Source organism: Varanus komodoensis, unplaced genomic scaffold (assembly GCF_004798865.1).
Source record: "Varanus komodoensis strain SLA01 unplaced genomic scaffold, ASM479886v1 scaffold2, whole genome shotgun sequence".
NCBI classification, from domain to species: Eukaryota; Metazoa; Chordata; class Lepidosauria; order Squamata; family Varanidae; genus Varanus; species Varanus komodoensis.
In genome coordinates, this window is record NW_025335568.1 from 3,671,018 (window position 1) to 3,693,311 (window position 22,294).

At 52.5% G+C, this 22,294-nt stretch overlaps 1 protein-coding gene across 2 annotated transcripts in view; it reads left to right on the plus strand.

Moving 5' to 3' along the window:
• The first annotated feature begins 323 nt into the window (after window positions 1-323).
• The window catches only part of DNAAF9 (dynein axonemal assembly factor 9), an 80,984-nt gene continuing 59,013 nt past the window's right edge, over window positions 324-22,294 (plus strand). The window contains exons 1-3 of one of the 2 annotated variants that reach the window (XM_044428335.1): window positions 381-496; window positions 8,117-8,343; window positions 11,774-11,853. In XM_044428335.1, the coding sequence (XP_044284270.1) occupies window positions 8,129-8,343; window positions 11,774-11,853 (295 nt within the window). In that variant the 5' untranslated portion in view covers window positions 381-496; window positions 8,117-8,128. Of the gene's footprint in view, window positions 497-8,116; window positions 8,344-11,773; window positions 11,854-22,294 lie in introns of both variants that reach the window. The other variant, XM_044428337.1, reaches the window with a different exon arrangement.

The following is a 22,294-nucleotide window of genomic DNA, read 5'->3' on the forward strand; positions in this document are numbered from 1 at the left end:
CTCCTTCCGCGTCCACCCGGAATCCCTAAGGAAGGGGGAGTCGCTAAGGGCGGGGCGCGCGTTGCTAAGCATCGGTTGCCACGGGGCGGGGCCGGCTCTCTCCGCCCCCGCCCCCGCCCCTCTGCGGGAACAGCTGGTCCCGTTGGGCCGTACCATCGCGGGGTGGGCAGGGAGCGCGGAGCGAGCGAGCGAGCGAGCAGGCGGGCGGCGCCGGCGCCTTGCGGAGGCGGAGCCGCGGCTTGGCGGAGGGCCGGGAGGGCCTGTGGGCGGCGGCGGCGGCGCAGGCGAGGCGGAGCGAGGCGGCCTGCGGCCACTTTCCCGCGGCCGGGCGGTTGGTACGGCCCGCCGCTCCCGCCGCGCCCCCCTCCCGCCGCTCGGTCCGCCCGGCGTGGGGCTGTCAGACAATGGCGCTGCTGCCCCCTCGCTCGCCGCTGCTGCTGCCCCCGGCCCGGAGGGGGCGCGCTAAGGCCCGCGGCGGGGCCCAGCCCAGCGTCAGGTGAGCGCCCGAGGGCCTGGGGCGCGAGGGTGGGGAGGCAGGGGTCCCGGGGGGCCATGTGCGCTGGGGCAGAAGGGGCAGAGGGAGGGAGGGAGGGAGGGGCCCATTTGCGGGAGGGGCGGTTGAGGAGGGCGGCCCCATGCCCAAACGGGGCGTTGAGGGAGGGGGACCTTTATGTGCAGAAGAGGAAGCTGGGGGCGTCGCTTGCATGGGGGGGGCGATTGAGGAGGGGACCCTGTGCAAAGAGAGGAGCCCTGTGTCCAAACGGGGACACTGAGGGAGGTCATCCCCTGTAGGAAATGTATGGAGGGGCTGAGGATGGGGGGCTTGGGGGAAGGCAGCAGGGGACGACGGGCTGCCCTGATGTGCAACGTGTGTGTGTTGGGGGGGCAAAGAGAGGTGGGGGAGCAGAATAGTGGCAGGTGTGGAAGGAGGGAGAGGCAGATGGGAGACGGGTGCAGAGGCACAAGGAGGGTTACGGGGGTCTGACGGGGGGGACTTCAGAGGGCAGTGGAGGTGTGGTTGTGTGGGGGCCTTGGACAGGAGCGGTGGGTGGGGGTGGAGGGGAGTAGTGCCTAGTAGGTAGGAACAGGGGTACTCAAGTGCACTGATCCTGAAGGGGTTGTGGGTGCTGGGCAGAGGAGAATGTGGGGGTGCCTCCACGTCGAACATGGTTGTTACGTGCTGTCAAGTCATCCTCAACTTAGGACGACCCTGTCCGTGAAAGCGACTTTGCCCAGCCTGACGGTCTTCTCCAGGGAGACTTCCCTTCCCAGCATGTGCCCAAAGTGTAGCAGCCTCCATTCCATCAGTTTTGCTTCCAGGGCAAGCTCTGGCGTGGTTTGAGCCAGACCTACCTGTTTGTCTTTCCGTGGGCCCAGGGTCTTCACAAAGCCCTCCTTCGCCATCGTCTTTCAAACAGCTGCTGAAAGGTTGGCTGGGCGGAGGTTGCACAGGGTTTGGACGGTCAGCACACAAAGGATTTGAAGCAGAATCTTAGGAAATGTGCACCAGGGAGTACAGGGGCTTTCTGAGGGTGGGAAAGGTGCAGGGGCAAGTCTGGAGGTGTGCTTTATTCACGCGTGTTTTGCTTTCTCTGTGGATTTTGAGCTGGCTTCCGGGCATCTCCTTCTTAGTCCCCATTACTCATTTCAAACCAGGATGGCTTAGACTGAAAAATCCATCACACAACCCACTTAAGCACGTTCTGTGGAAACAGATGGATCGGTTTGAGTTCCTCCAGGCAAGTAGTTTAGGGTCGTAGATTCGGTTCCCTGCACGGTGCCCTCTCTGAACTAAGTTTGCTTGGAAGGCCAAGTCCGCCTAGGGCCCATCTTTTGTGGGCATGAATGGCTGGGCTTGTAAAGAGGCCGGAGAGAAAAGGGTGAGCAGTCGGCCGGAGTGTGAGGATGCATTGAGTTACAGGAATGATTGAAGGCAGTGGGTACAGCAAAGTACAGCTGCTCTGCAGAAGCTTTAGGACTCCAGTGATACCTTTACCTGTTTGTGGCTTATTAGCCAAACAGGTAAGGACAAAGCCAGAGGAGAGGATGAGGACAGAGCCTGAAGTGCAATCCTCAGCATGTTAAGGCAGAAAAAGCGGCCCGCACTTCCCAGAATGCCCCAGCCAGCAAACTCTGGGCAGACGGAATATAGTTCTGGAGCCAGGAATTGTGGGACTGAAGGCTGACAACTCCTTCAGAGGAAGGAGTGCAGGCTGGTGGCCATATAATCATAGCAGAGCAGAGTTGGAAGGGGCCGTCGGGGTCAGCCCCCTGCTCGGTGCAGGACAAGATGTTGACGCACAGCATGCGGTCTCTGAATACCTCGAAATTTAATCCTAGAGCTTCAATACTGGAGTTGTTCCTTGTCCTCCTGATGGGACACATAAGGGTGGGTGAAATTTGTGGGCGGGGGAGCATGTGCTTCGGCTTTAATGAGATGGTTTATAACAGGCAGAAAACGTTGGCTTGTTGGGTGGGCCAGTTTAGCATAGGAGGTACCAGGTGCCTTTGCTGGGTGAGGAAGACTTCAAAGAAGAAGGGCTTTGGGGTAGGAATCATGGCTGGGAATAGGATGCAGCAGGGCTGGATGTAAAGTCTGTCTCCTTCGTGGGGTTTGCTGTTGGTCAGGAGGTGCCCAGGAGTAGTTGGTCAGGGGACAGCATTATTCATAATGCGAGGGAGATCAGACAGCGGGGGCATGGCAGAGGGGTGTTTGAAGCCCTGAGTGATTAAGAGGATGCCTTCAATCCATTTAAGGAGGATAAACCGGAGCAGTGCATGTCAAGCAGCCTGGATGGAAATATTTTCCATGCACGTTTCATCAGCGGGTTCCGTCTTGGGGTTGCATTGTGCTTGGCTCCCCTTCGCCAGCCAGCAAGGCGACGCTAATGCTTCCAGGCCGTGGGGTGTGCGCGCGCACGCACTCACGCACACTCGCGCGCACGCCTCCTGGGCAGCAGGCACAAAGAATAGCGGCCTTTCTGTTTGCGATGTATTTACATGGCTGCCCGTGTGAAGGTTAAATTCCTCTTCCTTGTGCGGTGGCAGATTAAATTAGTCACAACTGAACTGGGGGTGGAGAGAAAAGGTGACTGGGAAGAGGAATTTGGTGCAGGGTGGTGTGTTGCAACTGTTTGTCTGGAAAACACGCAGTTTTCAAACAGCCCTAAGTAGCAGTTGTAAAAATAGCAGGATTTGGGGCCTGGAATTCGTTCTGGTGGCTTAAGCGCGTCTTGATTTTAAAAATAAAGCACATCATTTCTAATGGAGAATGTTAGCCTGCAGGCACAGATGACCTTGGCAACCACACAGCTCCTTCAGAGCCGCCTTGGGAGGTTCATTTTTGAGGAACATCTGCCAGAGCGAAGCGGTCCTGCATTTGCCTATGACTCTAGCATCTCCCCTTAAAATTTCATCCCGTCACTTTCTCCTACCAGCTCTGCTTGGCATTCTATTCCAGCTCCCCCCCCCACCACACACACACTTCCTTGTTTGACTTAACGGTCCTTTTCAGTTCAAATTGAGCAAGAAGGGAAAGAGAAGCAGTTGTTCCGCGGCATAAAATGCCCTTCCCAAATGACGATGGCAAGCTCTTTAAGAATCACAAGGCTTGCACAGTGTGTGTGTGGAGGTGGGGTTAGGGGGAAACCTCCCCCTGCTGCAAGGCAAAAAGCATCCCAAGAGCATGTTTTGTGTGTCTTTTGCAAGCTCGTCAGAATTAATGGGCTGATTCAGGGTGTGCAGAAGTTGGGAAGCAAGCTACTTAAATCCTTGGCTACCTGTCAAAGGGAAAGAAAACAATGTTCCTTAAATAAAATCTGCAGCAAACCCTTGAAATGTGCAGTTCCCATGAAATGCACACTTATATTTATGTATTTCCTCTTCAGTGACCATTGGAGCCGGAAGGATGGTAAAACAATTGCTCTCCAGGACAACAAAGGCACCCTGTACCAAAGACAATGTTAGTGGTCCGCCTCCTTCCTAAGCCATTTCTGCCATCAGTTCCTAGTGCCCCTTTCCTTCTCTGTTCTGCTTATTCCCATGATGTCAGGCTGGATCGGGTCTGCTTTCCTACTGCTCCTTTCCCATATCCATTGGAAGTCTTCATGGGATAATGCTAATTGGTGGGTGGGGCTCTGTTTGATAGGGATGGGGAAATGACATGGTTGGGATGATGACTCAGACAGGTGTGTGCGCAGATGCCCTTTCAGGCTGGCTCCATGAATATCCCCAGGTGCATCTGCTGTGAGGATCTGTCCAGCCTGTGCGGCAAAGATTCTTTGGAAATACAGGTTAGAATCTGATGGGATTTGACCTTAAACATGCAGCTATGCAGATGTGCTTGTCAGGCATCCGTCTGCACCTGTGAGTCGTGCCAGGTTTATCTGGGGTGTGTTCAAGCATCTCTGGAATGCTTTGTAAAGACCTACAACCACAGAACTAAGAGCAGGTACTGAAATATTGCTGCGCGAAGATTCCACACCACTGGTCTACATATGGCTTGGCTCACTTGCTGGAGATATTGGAATAGGTGGACATAGGAGCAGCCCCGCTGGGTCAGACATGAAGCTTGCTTAGTCCAGCATCGTCCACCCACAGCGGCCACCCAGGAACACGTGGCAAGCCCACAAGGAGGACTTGAAAGCAATAGCATCCTCTCGCTTGTGTTCCTTAGTACCTGGTATGCTGAAATGCACCGCTTCCTGTACTGGAGGAACCTAATGCCATAATAGCTATTGTGTGTTGGACCATCTGCCAGCTGCTGATAGGTTTAGGCAGTCCCCCTTGGTGGCCCAACACCACACGCAGTGGCAGTAACTTCCATGCTGTGACTATGTGCAATACGAAGAAGTATCTCTCTCTGGCGGTCCTGAATCACCTGCTACCTGAGACGACCCCCCTTGGGTTCTAGCACTGTGCAAGAGGGAGAAGAAATTCTTTCTTTCTTCTCCAGGCACAAGCGTTTATTGAAGCCTTGATTGGGTCCGTCCTTGTTCACCAGTTTTAAAGCTCCCGGTTGCTCCAGTTCCACCGATCACTGGGTTGCCTCTTTTAGCTCTGCAGCATCCTTTGCTAGATTTGGCACCTAGAATCGCGCACAGAATTAATTGCAAGTGTGTTTCCACCGTGGATTTCTGTAGAACCTTCGCAGCATTGGCAGCCTCCTTGGTACCAATTTAAAACTTGGGATTCGCCTTTTTCACAGCTGCATCTCACCTGGTTGGCATGTTCATGGAGCAGATCGTCATGTTCCCAACATAGATATGAAGTTAGGGTTGTCTGCCGCAGTCCGTGTCGTTTTGCACTTCCTGACGCTGGGCCACATCGGCCGTTCTGTGGGAGCTGTTAGAATCCCTTTCTGCTTTCGCCTTCTTAAATCACTTGAGTCATCCGCAAACCGGGCTGCCCTGTCTCCTCCAGATAATTCATGTGCGAGTCAAAACGTGCCAGTTGCGGTTTGCTTCCTTTTGATTGGTTCCAGCTCTGATTCGGTTCCTCTTTGGACAAGAGAGTTGGGCAGAACGGTTGTGCGGGTGTCCTGGTGCGGGGGGCTCCTTTGTCTGCATTCAGGCATTTCTCCTCTAGACCACATGTTGCGGTTTTGCCGCTGCGGTGCACTCTAAACATCAGGCCCGCTCTCCACCCACTCCCCTGTATGAGATGCTAAGCTTTCTTTGGGCTTATGCAGATGTGAAGACGAAATCAAGCACGGGCAGTCCCCAGCCGTACATACCCTTCTGATCACCCCCGCCCCCCCGCCAGCCCCTGCCCCATTATTTCTCTCCCTGCTCCAGGCCCCCTCAGCAGCCATTATGCAATAAGCCGCATCCTTCACGATCACCATTTTGTGATGGTGCCCGGGGCAATTTCTCTGCCGTGCCTATGGAGCCAAAGGACCAGGGACCCCTGTGATAATGTTGTAGGGAAGCGAAATACGTCACTTGCAGGTGAGGCTTTTTTGTGCTCCTGCCACGCCTCACTCCTTTTTTTCCCAGGGGGCAGTCCAGACAGTGCCTTCCGCTTGTTACCTGCCCATATTTTCCCACTTCTGCTTTTCTCTTTTTTCTTTCCTCAAAGGTCAGTTAGAAAAAGGAGACAGTGCCTTTTGATCTTCGCATTAGAAGCCCTCCTTCCAGAAGCGCACTGTGAGGGACGGGCTGGCGAAGTGATTCCCTCTCATGTCCTGTGTCTTGGCACTCCCTTTCGTGTGATTCATTCCCCGTCCCCAAATGATTGGCCATCTTAACTTGGCCTATAAAGCATGCGCAGGCCTGCTGAACGCTCCTGTGCATCCCAAGTTCAGCAGCTCCTGGGTGGTCCCAGCAGCCTGGCCCCCAGCGGTGCGTTCTGCGTGGCCGGCCCCACCACACGTCACGTCATTCCATGCTTCCCAGAGGATGCGGCTGCTGCATAAACAGGAAGAGGCCACGCTCCTTCGCGCTGTGCAGCGGTTTGTCCTATCGAGTGGCCAGACTTCCCCGCGAGGCTGGAAAGATCCGAGTGCATCTTCCAAGCAGCAGCCTGGTGCCTCCATTCCAAGCCATTTCTGTTGGAGTAATAATAGCGGTGTTCTCTGAATCTTACTTATTTCAACACTTAAGTTGCAGATGAAACAAGGAGACAAAATCTTTACTTGCTTTGGGTATTGAAATAAGATTCAGGAAGAAGTTTCTGGAAGGGACCAAATCTTTGTGCCCCCAGTGGCAACCCATGGACCACGGGCGCCATATATTCCCTAGCACAGGTGTGGAGCTTCCAGGCATGGGCTTTATAGCATCATCTATCTGCCTCCTTCCCAGGATTTTACTGGGGAAGGAATGATCTTCCATGTGCAGCCCTCCCACGTTTTCCCACCGCTGCTTCTCTCTGTCTCTCTCCTACCAGCGCGGATCTTTCAAGGGGGGAAAAGACAGAATGACTGTGCAGTGCTTTCTCATGGGTCGGGGGGGGGGGTGTCCATAGCCACCCGCACTGCCAACGGTGGGCAGGGTAGGAGATGAGACTCTGCCACGGCGGCCAAAGCTTTGCCAGTGCCTTGCAGCACCCTTGGGTGTCCCATGGCAGGAATTCCCAGGGTGGCTCGCCATACGTTCTAGTGCAGTAAAGCCAGCAGTCACATGGCTCAGGTCCCTTGCCGGCAGGGCTTCCTGGCCCAGGCTGCCGATTTGGCCTCGCGTTGCTCCCAGGGGCAAGTGCAAGAAACATGGGGGGGGGCAGAAGTTGGCAAGCCCCTGGAAGCGAGCGCTGCTCACATTGGGAAAGTCCCCTGTTCGGGCACGCAGCCCAGTCGCAAAAGCCTTCCTGTGGTGGATGGAGCTGCATCCCAGAACCACCCTAGGCCAGCTTTGGCTTTAATGCTCTTCCTTGGACGTGTCTCCTGACTTGTGAGACTTTGTCCCCAAGGCAGAAGGATTTGGTGCCGCCACGCTTCAGCTTTGCAAATAGCAGAATAATAGCAAGGTATGTACGTACTGATACAATGATTGGGTAAGGCAAACATGGCATAAGCTGCAGCCCAGGAGGTTCTGTGGCTAATTTTGTGTGTCCCGATTGGCCTCTGGCTTTTTTTTAAGTGCGGCCCCCAACCGCCTGCCTGCCTACCCCCGTGTCACACAGAAAGTGCCCCCCCAGGAACCATCATGCTGGTGGTGCCCCGCATGTAGGGAGAACAGCCTGCCCCTTGCTGATTCTGTGCCTGCGGAGTGAGAATTGAATACTATAATTAACACGCAACAGGGGCTGTTTTTATGGCTGCTTTTGTATATGAGTCTTTTTCCTGCACAAGGAAATTGGTCATAAGCTCGCTGTTGGTGTGTCAGTTTTCGCTAGCCATCCTTGGAGGTTTAGGGTTGGAACCGTGCCATGCGGGGAACCATTTTCCCTCATGCCACCATCTCAAACGAAGACCCACCCCCTAGAAGTCGCTCCCTGCATTTAACGTAATGTGCAGTGAGATGGGAACGGTGCTTCAGCGAGTGAATCCCGGTGGTACAGAATAATGACTTGAAGCTTTTTGTGTTCGTCTGTAAAAGCATCGGAACCAACCAGAGGATGGTCCTGAAAAGCCCTGAGTGTGTCGGCAGGGCCCGTGTCAAAGGTTCTTCCCCTTTTTAAGGTTAGATAGAAGATGCTGTTCCACTGTGGGGTTTCGGTGATGGACAGAAAAGGATCTCTTGTCGAAGTCAAAAAGAAAAGTGGAAGCCCGGGGTGGACGGAAGAGGAGGAACACCGCCATGTATTTTTGGCTAACGGCATTGGTGAGGTTGCTGTTACCTGTGAAAGGAAGCTGAAGACCCACCTGCCAACATGCTCTTCACACTGGGGGAAACGGCGCGTGTTAAGGTAGCTGTTTTTCCAAAGCAGTATGCTCTTTGTGCACTGGTAAGCATCGCCCGGTTTATCATCTGCGGCCCCCGCGTTGGAGTTTTTGCTTATAAAACCGGGCGTTCATTTTCCATGGATCCTTAAGCAGGAGATGCTGTTACTCTTGCAGCCGGGCAAGCACTGTCTTATTTTTACCTGTATTATAGATCCACTCTGTGTTGACAGTACATCTCACCTATGGGATCTAGGAAGCAGGTAGGGGAAATGCTTCTGCTAACCGGGGTTTCGGATTCCGCCTCCTCTTGGAGGATGGTCCGTCCATGGTCCGAGAAGCAGTGTGGCTGTCGGCTGCTTCTCCTGTGTTGTGCTGTGTCGGGATGGCACGGGCAAAGGGCTTGGGCAGAGCCATGTACTACCCCTTCACAAAAGTGTTGCTGCGCTTCAGTGCCGCTTTCAGTGCCGCTTTCAGACAAGGCCATTTGAAATCACCCTGGAAATGATACTCACCAGCCAGACTCCTGCCCTCGACTGGCAGCCGTTGAGCAAAATGCCTGCCAAAGCTGCGTTTCTCGAACCGCGTGAACTTGGCGGCGGGCAAGGGGTGGGGGCTTCGCCAGACACGCTGCCTTCTCCCCAGTGTGCATTGAACACCATCAATTTAGTCGCCACGTGAGAAGGCGAAGATCCTTGTATGCATGCCCACCCTGCTGCTCCGTTGAGGGTCTGTGGGCTGTGTTGCCGGCACACGGAAGGAAGGGGGAGACAGCGGGGTACCTCTGGCTCGCTTCTGAAGCCTCGCATGGGGCAGCAGCTCTTCCTTTGACGGCTCTCTCTCCACCACCGCCTTTCCCAGCAACCCTCCATCAGACCCATGGCAGAGCGGCAGGCCGGCTTGAGGGGCTGGGCACCCCCCAGGCACCCACAGCTCGTTAGGGACCCCGCTGCTGAATGCCCCCTGGACTGCTCCTCCTCCCCAGCCCTGCGGCCCACTGGTCAGGTCGGTTCTTGCTCTGGCGCAGGGGGGTGTGAGCAAGCAAGCCAGCCGTGGTGGCATGAAGGAGCCGGAAAGGTGCCCGCAGGCCGGCTGTCCAGCAGACTGGCAGCCGCTGGTGACAAGGGTGGCAATGGGAAGAGGCACACCAAGTGGCCGGGGGCGCTGAGCGTGCCTTGCCCAGGGGACCCCCGAGACTCGGAGCTGGCACGCTGAGCAGCCTGTAAAATAAAATAGGGCCAAGTATGGCCACAGTTTAAGTGCATCCATAAGAACAGCAGAAGCAGCTGAAACACCCAGGCTAACGGAAGAGTTTCAGCCTGGCCAAAAGGAAAGCTGGGTTGGTGTCAGTCCATTTTGACTGAGAGGGTCTTCCACAAGTGGGACTTCCTAACCAAGAAGGCTCCCCCCCCCCCGCAACATTTCTCATAGAATCCTGGAATAGCAGAGTTGGAAGGGGCCGTGAAGGCCATCGAATCTAACCCTCTGCTGTTGCAGGACATCAAGCCACACCCTCCCACTCAGGTGGCTGCCCAGTTTCTTTCTTGGTGTCCCTGACGTTGGAGAGCCCCCCACCCCTCCAGGCAGCTGGTTCCACTGTCCTATTGCTCTGACAGAGAGGAAGCTCTTCCTGATGCCCAGCCTGACTCTGGGTTGTCCAAGCTTGGCATGATTCTTCCGTGTTCTGCACTCTGGCATCAGCAAGAGGAGACCTTGACCTTCCTCTTTGTGGCAGCCCTTGAGGCACAGAAGGAATTTGAGCAACTCCCTTCATCGTAAGCTGCCTTGAGCACCGGGAGAGGGGTCGCAGCTTGGGACAGAGGCCCTGCTTGGTTGGGTGTGATCCCCAGCATCAGCAGGCGGGACTGGGACAGATTTGTGTCTGGAATCTCGCAGCGTTGTCATGCAGCCACTGCCAGGCTGGCGGCACATCAATTCCTGGCCAGAGATAGTTGGCTTATCCGCCTGTGCCCTGCAGGATCTCAGTCTTACCTCTGATCGCTGGTACCATCACCTCCCTCATTGGAAGCCCACATCAGAAGGCTGGCCATAAGAAACATGTTTGGTAGCACTTGACCTGGCTTTGTAATGTTTTGTAATTCTGCTTGTCAGAGATGTTAAAGCGATGCTTTGCTCCTCCCCTCTTGAATTTTTAAAGAGGGGATAAGGATCAAGAAACACATTAAATCAGCTAGAAAATTAAGTTCACAAGGACCTTCCCCATATAGAGGCTGTTGGGAACAGGAGAGGTGGTTGTTCCTGGCGCGCTTTCCGGGGTCAGTGTTGCACCGACTCTTCGGATGAGGCCTTTGATGCCTGGGAACGGGGAGTTGGAGAATCGAGATGGCGGAGGAGGGGTGGATGTCTCGAGGCTGCTGTCCCGAGGTGCGGACAATGGGAACAGACGGGGTTTGGAAGTGAAGGAAGGGGGCAGGGAAGAGGCGGGAGTGGAACCCCATCCGGTCCCTGACCCCACAATGTGGCGTTGGGTCAGTAGAAGGGATACCCAGTTAGAGGCCCACCTAGACCTGGGAGGCTAGTCCTTCTCCAGAGGGGCCCATCCAAAGGAGGGCTCCCAGAAGAAGTTCCTAGTTTGGGTTCAACACATCCCTTGTTCCTGCACAGAGACGCCTCTCGTTATAGCTCTACTTTGTCGGCTGTGGATCGGAAATCAAGAACTATTTTGCAGGGAGACTGTCTGTTGCTGGAAACAAATAAGGGGAAACCCAGCTCCCATCAAGCAATACGTAACAGGAACATTTCAAACTTTCTGCTGACTTGGTTAGAATTCAACCTTCTGGGATTTCTGTTTGCATTTTCATTCCGAGCAGAGGTCAGACTGCTGGGATTCTTGCATGTTCGGACTTGTCTTCTTGGCCTCTTGGTGTGTTTAGCAACGAAAACAGGCTTGGGGCCTGTTGACTGGGTTTGGTTGCCCAGAGGAAATGCCGGGCAGACCGGAATGGGAAAGAAACTCTCCTTGCAGAGCTGCCTTGAAGGCCAGCACGGTGCCAGCATGGCTTGGAGTGGGGGCTCGGCCCGAGACCCGTGTGCATGGGGGGCTCACTGGCCCCAGCATGGAAAAGATGTCAGTTTTGGCAGCAGCTGCATTAGTCCCATTTGAACCCTGCATTGCCGGGTGCGGTGAACTGAGAGGAAGCTGCTTCTGTGGAAGGATGAGCGGTCCCAGGGACAGATGTGCCCCGAGAGCGACTGCCGTGAGTGGCGGAGGCAGAAGTGGCCAAGAAGCGACGAGCGGGCAGGCCGAGCGTCAGAAAGCGTTTTGCAAAATGCCGTGGAAAGAACAGAGACCGGTTTCTGCTCGGTTTATGCGAGCGCCATCGGTGTCAGAGCAGCGAATGCCTTACTGCCAGGCGAAAGTCTGTTTCCGTGAGCTCAGCTCCAGCAGCCTGGAGACATCATGTCTAATTGTCCGTCTCTCATTTCTCTTTTCAGCTGTAGCCGCCTTCGACAAATTCAAAGCATTCTGACTCAAAGCAGCAAATCCCAACCAGACGGAATACTGTGCATTTTGGGTAAATTCTTTGAGTTATTAATATGCATCAACAGTTTGACTGAAAAGTGCCAGCAGGGCCCAGAAGCCTTGCAGAATATCTAAGCTTCTTGACTGCTTCCGGTCCAGAAGAAATTCACGCTTATGTTGAGGGGTGCGGCTTCTCCATTCACATTGCAGCCCATTTCAGCAAATTAAACATTGGGCTCCCAGGAAACAGACAGAATTCAAGGAGTCAGTCCTCATTGTCTAGCAGAGAGAGGTCTAAGTAGATATAACAGACTCAGTCTTGAACTATGAAAACCTTCAGGTTATGGGACGACGTAGAAATTGCATTAAATGAATAAATAATTTGGTAGCTGTTGTAAAAGATGCACACAGTTTTAGGCTTCCCTGGTCCTCTAAGAGGTATATTATGGGGCAAATTATGTGGAAGGGCCCCTGCTTTGGATGCCAGGGGCCCCAGGTTTGCCTCGGGCATCTCAAAGCTAGAAGGATTGTGTAGCAGGCAGCTGCAAGCTGTGGGGGAGCAGGTGTGGCGTGGGGTGGGGTGTTGGACTGGTGCTTGGGAGCTCGGGGTTCTACCCCCAGTTGGCGGTGGAGGTCCCTGGCTGACCGGGGGCACATCCCTCTTAGGAATTAAGCCCATTGCGGCTACAAAAGTGCCTTCAAGGGATGTGGGAACAGCTTCTGATAGGTTGTGGCAGATTCCGCAGCCGAAATGCCCAGATAGTTGAACCAAGATAAGTGGGGAGGCAGAGGAAGGTCAGTCAGGCATAGGTGCTGTGGGAAGCCTGAGCAAGCCAGTTGAGGAGAAGGATGGGGAATGGGTGGGTGGGGCTCATCCCAGGTGAGATGTCACCTGAAGAGGGTGGACCGGCTAAACATGTCAGGCATTCTCAGTGGCCACCTCTCAAGCCACTGGTTCCACCTCAAAAGTGAGGTGTTAACTGCCTGAGTTTTGGGGGACAGAAAGACGGTCTAGGTTCAACAGCGTTTCCTTACTGGATGGAATACTTGGAATTCGAACTGAGGCTATTTCTTTGTGACTGTGTTACACTTCAGTTGTGCTTTAAAGCCCATGTTGAGCACTCCCGTGATAAAGGTCTTCACTAGGAGATCCTTGTCTGGGTCTGCCTGTAGGAGAGACAGATGCCTTGACACAATGATGCTCAACCTGTCCTACCTCACAGGGTTATTGAGAGGATAAAATAAAGAGGAGGAGGAAGAGGGTTATATAAGCTGCCTTGGGTCCCTTAAAGGAAAAGACTGCAGATAAGTATAATAAAAGAATAAAATAAAGAGCTGTTTTGCTTAGGCAGGGCTACACTGAATTTGATGGACACCGTAGTCAAGACTACTGTGAAGCAGCTGCCCAGATGAAAGATAGGAATTGCACATGTCCCTAGGTGGAAGCAAAAGAGTGTCTGTCGTGAGCTAGAGCTCTTCCCTTCGCACATTCCAAGCCCCAGACCTTTCTTGCAAAGCGTTCTTTATTGACCAAACGGCAATAAAGCGTTCTTTATTGACCAAACACCCAGAAAGAATCCCTGAGCTTGCACAGAGCGGTTTGTTGAACCCAATCTAGTATTCACTTCCAGGAACTCTCCTTATGAGCATGCCTGGGCCCATCTCTTTTAGAGGGGCCCTCTAGAAACAAGCGTGCATCCTCTCTGCGTGCTGATCCTCTAATCGGGCCACCCTCCCCTGCCGATGCCGCATCGTGGGGCCAAGAGCTGTGCCGGCCCAGCCTGCATCTGAGAAACCCCTGCTCCGAGTCCCCTCCCGCCAGCCGTACATCTTGGTTCTTTCCCGAGACTGCCTGCCCACGAGGGGAGTCTGGCCTTGAGACAGATACCTCTGCTTCTCTCGTCTTGGTGCCTGGCTCGCGTTCCCTGGCCCCCTCCCATGCCTCTCCTCCTCCTCCTCCTCCTCCTGCTTCTTCTGTGGACCACCTGGCAGCCCTGGAGAATGCACGTGCGGTGCAGCCCTCTTTCTCTCTCCCGGCAGTCCAGCCATTCCTCGACACTCTTCCCTGGGCTTGAAGCTGGCTTTTTCTGACGAGGCTCTTCGGTTCAGCTTGACCAAGGAGAACCACATGGTGGGAAGAAGCGTTCTCCGACTTTATAGTGGGCTGGTCAGCAGATCACTTGGTTGTAAACCCCCCAGAGAGCTTTGGCTACCGGCGGGATGATGATGATGATGGTGGTGGTGGTGGCGGTGGAGGTGGTCTGTTGCAGTGTTCATCCATGCAACCCTCCAGCCCACTCCTGGGCGGTCCCTAATGGCTCCGGGTTATCCACACATGTTGCAGAGAGATCAGCCGCTGCAGGATCGCTTTTCCAGGCCTTTCCTGGCTGAGAGAGAAGCTGCTCTTACCAGCACCCAGGAGGAACCGTTCTCCTTGTTCGCACTTCAGGATGGGCTCCCATGCATGGAATGCAGGGCAGAAGCTCTCGCTGCTCCCCCTTGCAGAGCTGCTGTGGGGCAGAGCCCAGGCGGCAGCATTCCTCCCCCAGAACTCCTCGGCCTTCCTTTATGGGTTGGGTCCCAAAGCACAGGCAGGACCCCACTCTGCCTTCCCATTCTCCTGGTAAGCAAAGCTGACTGGTTTCTTCCACTGGGTCTGATGCTCCAACCCTCAGCAAACTGCCCGGGGAGCCGAGGGGGGGTTGTGATGAAGCCCTTAGAGCCCCATCTCAGACCAGCCCACGCGCCTCCGGGGAGTCCTGAGTCCAGCCGTGTGGGCCATGTGCGGAAGCAGCCTGTGTGCTGAGGGACTGATTCTGCCCACCTCTGAGTGACTCCTGGAGGACTGAAGGCTGAAAGCGCAGCTGGCCTCTCCGGCTTTCCCCGAGAGATGACTAGATATGGAGGCAGGGGTGACGGATTTCAAACAATGTGGTCATGCTTCCTGGAAGTTATGAGTAAGGCTCATGGTGAAGTGTGAAGTGATGTGAGCCATACTGTTCTGGTTCCCTCCCTCTTTTTCCTTCTAAAGTCTTTCCTTGGACCTCCTCTCCTCTCCTCTCCTCTCCTCTCCTCTCCTTTCCTCTCCTCGTTTCGAGTTTGTAAGATTTATGTGCCTGCGCATGTTGCATTTAATTGTGAACAGCCGTTAAGGACAAGCCACATGAAATGGACACAGGCTGGAATAGGAGCATTAAATGAATTACAGCTTGTGGGGGAAAAGGCATGGTTTTTCTGAGTCACTAGCTGCTGGCCATGGGATATTATTCAGCCTCGAGTCTAAGAGAAGCCTTTGTGGCCAGGGAAATGCTTAAATGCATGAAAAGAGAAGAAGGTGCGGTTTCGGAAGCTTATGGCAGTGAGGACGGGCCTATCCGATTCTGCAGTGTCCTGACCAGGCAGTATCGCTCCCTGTCCAGCCACAGCGTGGCCTGTCCTGCCCATGTACAGTGGCTGCTGCATTTAGTGCCACTTGGGCTGGCTCTGGCTTTCTCTGGCCCCAAGCCCTGCAAAGCGACTCAAGTCTAGACCCTTGCCAGAAAGTTGGGGTCAGTTGGTTTAAACCAAAGCAAGGGAAACTTCTTGGATTCCTACCGTTGAAGCCACTGTGCGTGTGATAACAGACTGTGTGGAGACTAAAGCTAAACTCTTTGCCAAAAGAAACTTGATGCGCTGAAATGCGAAAGTGACTGTCACAAGCTGCAGAAATGATGCTTGGCTCACATGTGAGCATCCGTCCGAGAGCCCCGTGGGAGTGACCAGTTGCCTGCCTCAGTGGGTGAAAGATTCCCGGAGGAACTGAATGACCAGCATTGAACGATTTGGTTGTCTGGGTCACAGGAAGGGTGATAATTCATCTGCTGCTGTCCTGCGTACACTTCTCTGGGGGCAAGCCCCACTGAATTTGGGGGGCCTTCTGAGAAGCATGCATAGGACTGGAGCGCACCTCTTTGAAGCGCTTGCCGCTGCTTGTAACCACAGCCAGGCCTAGCTGCAGTAACACAAATAAATATATTACCGCCATAAGCACTGTTATGTGCATAATGGCTCGGTTCCTCTCTCATAATGTTCTAAAATGGTGGAACCGCATCGGGGAAGAGACAAGTCCAAGGAAGAAGAACCTGTGGTAGCTTTTCTGGGTTGCCAAGCATGAGGCAAGCAAGAGGTCTGGGTTGAGAAGCTGCACTAAGCAACTCCGAGATGGAGAGTCCTGAAGTTCTTTAGCCCCTTCCAGTTGCCTCGTTTGTGGCAACCCACAATTTGAAGTTTGGGTTGTGTTTGTGACGTATGAACCAGCCCACTGCGTAGTGATTGTCCCCTCAATTATTTTTATCCATTTATATTTCTTGTAATTTCATCAAAACAAGCCAAAACAATACAAAAAAGTAACTCCATGGATGTCACACATCATTTTCAGTTAATAGATATACATGTGTGTGTAAGTATCAAAATTCAAATTTCTGGACAAAAATTAAGAGGAAAAATATACCTATGCTTCAGCAGCAGCCAAGCAAATCTCTAATGCAAACCCACAAGGGCTAAAGTCGCCATCGGCGCCTCAATGCGAAATCACCATTCCATGTTGCTTAACGTTCTCGAAGAAAGAATGTTGAATAGCGTCCCCTGTACAAGTAGCATCCAGGCCTCTGCTTGCAGAGTCTCTTAAATAGGTAGGAAGGTGGAACATCAATTCTCAACTGTTGTCAGGGAAAAGGCAGCCGTACGCGGTTTCAGATGGCTTCCATTTTCTGCAGCTCTGCATTTTTGTGAGAAGTATGGGCTAAATGGGCTGCAAAGGCATCTTCCCACCGTAGAATTCAATAAAAGGAAGCTTTGCCAGCCGCTTCTGTAACTGAAGCACATTGTCATTGTACGTGGCACTATAAAGCACTATTACCCGGGTGAAGTGTAGCTAATGCTCCCATGGACTCTCATGAAGAATTCTTAAAGAAGTTATTTCTAGTTTGGAATCTGTACACCACACTTTCAAATTCAGAGAGCTGTTTTTAGGCCCTCAATCCATTGCTTTATAAGAGGTGAGCATTTTTCCTTCCAGTGGTGTAATATCAGTCTTTTAGCAGTCAAAAGGGCACTGAAAATGCACTTACTTTGACCATGCATTCACGTCCAAGAAACTGGTAGATAATTTAAAAGCTCACGTGCATCAGTTAAATATTGAAGTGTCCCAGTGCAAAGTTTATCCATATTATAACCTCTTCCCAAGAGGAGAAAATCACTGTACGTTGCTAGAACATCGGATTAAAAGAAGCATTTGCAGTATAATCAGCAAGTTAGTGAACTTAAAGAAGCCCATCTTAAGCAGACGTTGCGGCATCCAGGAGACTGAAAGCAGTAGCTTTTGCAGAACAAGCCATATTGTTCCATCAGTCTTGGCTTTGGGCGGCCCGTCCCCATGTGAATAATTCTGTTGTGTAGTGTTCATGCGCTTCCTTGCTGGAAGGAGGCCACTACGCAGGGGATCAGCATTAATTTTCAAGCTTTGCATCTTCAGAGCTGGGTATTAAGATGTGTCCAGACATTGCCTGAATCTATACAAGTGCACAGGGATCCAGCTGCCTCCCTTCGGAGGTCTCTTTTCTATAGCTCTGCAGCTGAGGATTTCAAAACGCCAGCTTGTGGTATCAAGACAAGAGGAGCTGCTGAATGCTGTGCATGGAGGAAAATGTAATTAAGATGAAGCTGGGTTGGCAAGGTTGCGAAATGGGTGCTGTGGGGGATGTTAACGGCGGCATCATTGCTAGTGATAGCTTTTAATACAGCCGTGACTTGGGAATTCTGTTTCCTGAATTGAAAATTGCCAGAGGTCGGGGTGAGGAGGGGAAGAGCAGCCAAGCATCAGCCCTGCTCCCCATCTGCATATTCTGCTGTGCCTGCCCTGCTTAAGGTTGAGAGTGGCTGCTTCTCCTGGCCGCAACTTGGACGGCTTCTTTCCCTTGCTGCAGCTTCCCTGAGCCCTCAGATCCTGTGCGTGCTTGTGAATCTGGATTTGCTGGCAGACTCTGAGCTGTATCCCAGCGTAACCCTGCGGGAAAGCTGAGCCGAACCGTTACACCGGAAGCTCTGCCGTTGGAGCCGCTGCCATGGGAATGACTGCCAGATGTTAATGGTGACCAGCTTTCATGACCCTCCGCAGCTTTAGTTAACCCTTTCTCTGGAGGCCTGTGCTTGAGGGGGCCTGGCTGTAGTAGAAGGGATTACATTTCCCAGATTCTTGTGTGAGTGGTCCCATCTGGAACAGGGTTGTGAATTTCACCTCCTTTAATACGTTATGCCGAAGACAAAACCGCTGCGGTCTCAACAAGCTGCACGGGAAATGAGGGGCCAAGCTAGGAGTGTATTCTTTCCTCCCCTCCACCGCATGACGCTTCTGCGCTCACTTTCGCTGTCCCCCCGAAAGCATGGCTTTTTTTTCTCTTCGTTTTCTTTCCTTGGAAGGTTCTGCTGTTTTCTGCTGTTTTACAGGCTTGGGAATAGGTTTTGCTTTATGCCCAGCTGCAGAGCAGGCCTGGAAAGCAATTTTAAAAGAGTTGCACTCTTGTTTCATGGTTCCAGGTTCTCGCATAAACAGGTGCTTGGCATTTTATTTATTCATTCATATATTTAAAGTTCTGCATCCCTGCATTGAGGAAAAATGCTCTCTAAGCTTCGGGTTTTTACTAGTTGGCTGCCACTCTCATGTAATAATGCGTTCCAGGTGACTGGATTTTGAGCTTTTCGCAGTAATTGATGGTTATTTCCTTTGGGCCACAAAATTAGGTGCCTTGGAATATTTAGGCAAGCAGGCTCTCAGACTTACCTGGGAGGGTGTGGTATTTCTCGGACGCCCTGCGTGGTCCCTGTGACACACCAGCTCCCACCTGCCTCCTGCCTTAAGATTATTAAGGTTCCTCCAGTTATTCCTCTTCAGCTTTTCAGAAGTGTGTGTCTTCTTACTCCCCCTGTAAGTGAATTCACTTTGTGAATGTGAAGTGCTCCCCCCACCCCATTTTGTGAGATCACCCACAGCCGTGCCTCCCAATCCCAAGTACATCCATCATGCCTAAAAATTTGGGGACCCCGGCCATTGTTGGTGCTGGAGGTTGGCATGTGCCCCGTGCTTGCAGAAAGAGCTCATGGGACGGATAAGTGTGGTTTGGTTGACTCGTTGGAGTGACTCATTTGGGCCAAACTGCTGAAGCAATTCTGGCCTCACTGATCTGGGCAAAAGCTGCAAGGAAACATAGGGAAGCTCCTCGGCCCGGAATCATCTGTGGTTTATGTTGGTTGCCCAAAACATTCCCTTGGGTGCCATCCTAAAGCTCTTGGTAGCTATAATCTCCCCACCAGTTTAATGAGTAGCTTCTTTTTCCCTCCCTCGCCCACGTTTCCCCTCCATTTAGGCTGCAGAAATGTGCATTTAGTCTTTGAAACGAAGTAAGAGTGTCCTGGCCGGGACATGCGTCCCTCGCTTCTCTTTCCCAAGGTGCACGCCTCCCCTTTTGCTCCTCAGCAGGGTGGCTTCTGATGTGACTTTTTGGATGGTTGCAGCCTGAGAAGCTGGAGGTCGTTTCACGGAAACCTGCCAGCCCTTCTCCTGCTGCGTCTCAGGGATTTGCCCCCTAATGCTTGCGAGCTCATGTTTGGCTCACAACGCCCGCCATGGACGAATTGGCTCACCAGATTAGCTCATTAGGAAGCTTCAGGCAGCAGTATGTGGGAGGTGGAATTACGAAGCAAGCCTCCCAAACCTGCTGCTCAGCACCACCGAGCTGACAGTCTGCAGGATCCTCTTCCTTACCCCCGCCAGCTGTTGGGCCAGAATCAGAAGTGCTCACCACCCCATTCCAACGAGGCTGGCCTTCAGAGAAGGTAGAACGATCTAAGCGCACGAGGAAGCCGGTCCCACGCTTTGTGATGGAGGAAACGAAACCCAGATATCTAGAACACAGGCTGGGTTGTTTATCCAGGAGGAAAGGTAGGGTTTGACCTCGGCCTGTTGTGACAGCATCATTTTTTTTATCCCTCCATTCATCTGTTTTGGGCACCATCTGTCGTTCAAGGCTCCCTGTTGACCTTGGTTCAGTTTCCAGTTCTTTAGATCAGCGTTTCGTAAAGGCATTAAAAAAGCCCTCTTCCCTCAGTCATCCCAGATTGTGTGGTAGCCAAAGGTCACCTGGTTTGAGCTACCCCTATTCTTTCTGGTGTGCTTTTATGGCTTAGTATGAGCAAACAGGCGGTGTCCTTCCCCGAAACTGCTTTATCAAGCGACTGGTCATTGCTTCTGAAGCAATGTGTTGTTAGAGTTGTATGTCTCTACTAGTGTCCCCTTTCCCCTTCCCTCCCCACTTCAGCTTCAGATTATCAATTCTGAGCACCTCAGGGCTGGTATAGGTATTACACGTGCCTGCAGGTATCCTGTAGGATTGGCAAGGCTCCTGTGGACGCCATGCCCAGGCATTCTGGGAATCTGGGCCGTGCTCCACGACTTGCTGACTTGATCGGTTCCTGGCCAGCTCTCAGTGGGCTGCTCTTGCGAAGTAGCTCTCAGGTTGTGCCCTTGGTCCCATAATGAGTTGTGTTTTCCAGGACTGGAAGACACATGAAACCATAATGGTACTGCAAAACCACAGAACAGTCTGGGAGGGTTCACACATCATCATCATTAAAAGCTTTTGTATGCCATCCTATTATACAAGATCTCAGGACGGCTTGCAATATTTAAAAACAATTAAAAACAGCAATTTCAATAAATAATAAAGAGAACAAAACAATAAATCACAAAACAGAGTGACTAACCTTAAACAAGCCATGGTGGTTTCCTGTGCAAGGTGCTCTGTCATGCTGTCCAAACCCCATTGTAGCTTTTCAGAAAGATACATTTGCTCCTTAGCAAGCACGATAAGAAACAACAATCTCTTCAGCATGGTTTCTCTGATCGTCTGAACCTGACATCATGGTTTCCATGGTCCTGTCATGGAGTCCCTTGATAGGAACAGCTGCTGCCGCAACACCTGCTCCTGCTGTCCAACCTGGGATTGAATTTCAGGCATGGTGGCTGATGGGATACATGCCAACAGCAGGAGGACTGAGCAAGGAAGGCGGAAACCACGCTAACGTGGAAACCACTTAATCCTTTGTTAGGCACATCCAAGCAAAAAACTGCATTCCACGGAGAACACACTGGGTTGTTTGTTGTGGCATATCCATCCAGCCAGTGTTGCTTCTGTTCTAAAAGTTGCTAAAAGCCAAACACATCACACTGAAATACCACGATGGGGTTCAGACAACGCTGCTGACCAACAATACTAAAATTCCGCCTTGGCTTGTTGTGCCGTGCGAACCTTCCCATGGTCTTTTGTCTCCCCTTGGGGAGAGAATGGATGCATCGCTTGCCCAGGCCACTGGGAGAGCAAGAGCGTCCCCGGCCTGTTCGGGGAACCAGTTCGGCCACGGGGAAGGGGAGGGCAAGCTTGGTTTGCCCTGCTTGTATTCTGCGTCCAGAGTTCATCATTGCATTCAGAGAAGGGTATCTTGGACGCAGGTTTACTTTCTAACTAACGATGCTTGAACCTGGAAGCAGTGAAGCGCCTGGCTGGACCAGGCCCCTGGGACTAATGCACAGGGAGAGCGCAGAGTTGCAAAGAAAGAGCACCATTCTGGTCGCTGCCAAGGTGCAGGCTACGCACTTGTGTTGTTTCCACGCAGTGTTGTGCCACCATGGCAGCATCTGGTGACAGGTCGGTGGGGTGGGCCAAACTCAACTTGCATGCAACTTTCTCCTCTCTTAAAATCAGAAGAAATCCCCTTGTAATATTGTGTGCGTACGTGCATACACGTGCAGTATGATGAGTTGAGATTTAACTATTTCTCTCATCTGTCATTTGCTCACTCAAAATTGCCTGCCCAAGCAGCTTTCTCCTCTGTAGGGAAAACGGTTTAGGCTCCAAAAGACTGAAATGCAGCAACAGGAGCGAGCGAGCTTGTGACTAAAAATAGCTGGCAGGGAAAAGACGGAAGCCGGTCCCTGCACCCGTGCTTGGCTCCAGCCTCCTGAGGGTTGCTTTGGTTGCTTGCTTGCTTGGCTTTAAATTGGAAGTAAATTGCATGCATAGGTGTGTTAAGGACTGAGCTTCAAAAGGAGTGACTCGAGCTGTCACGGACTCCGATTTCACCTGCACACCTGCAACGTTCCGCATCTCCCTATCAGAGAGGCTCCTGTTAGGTGGGATGAAAACAGCAAGTAACTCAATTCCTGGAATAGCTGAAAGCAAATGTTCTCCATTCCTCGTCACGGCAGATATTAGAATGTGCGCCCTGCCGTTTTGGGTGGGGGGAAGCAGAGCTGCTCGTGAATCTGGAAGGGTGTCCCTTGACTGTAGGACCGAGGCATGAGCTGGAGATGCTCCAGTCATGTGCACATGTTCAGACGTGGTTTTGAAGGGTGGTCACACTGGCAGGTGCTGGTGAGACATGCACACCCTCCTGCCAGTATT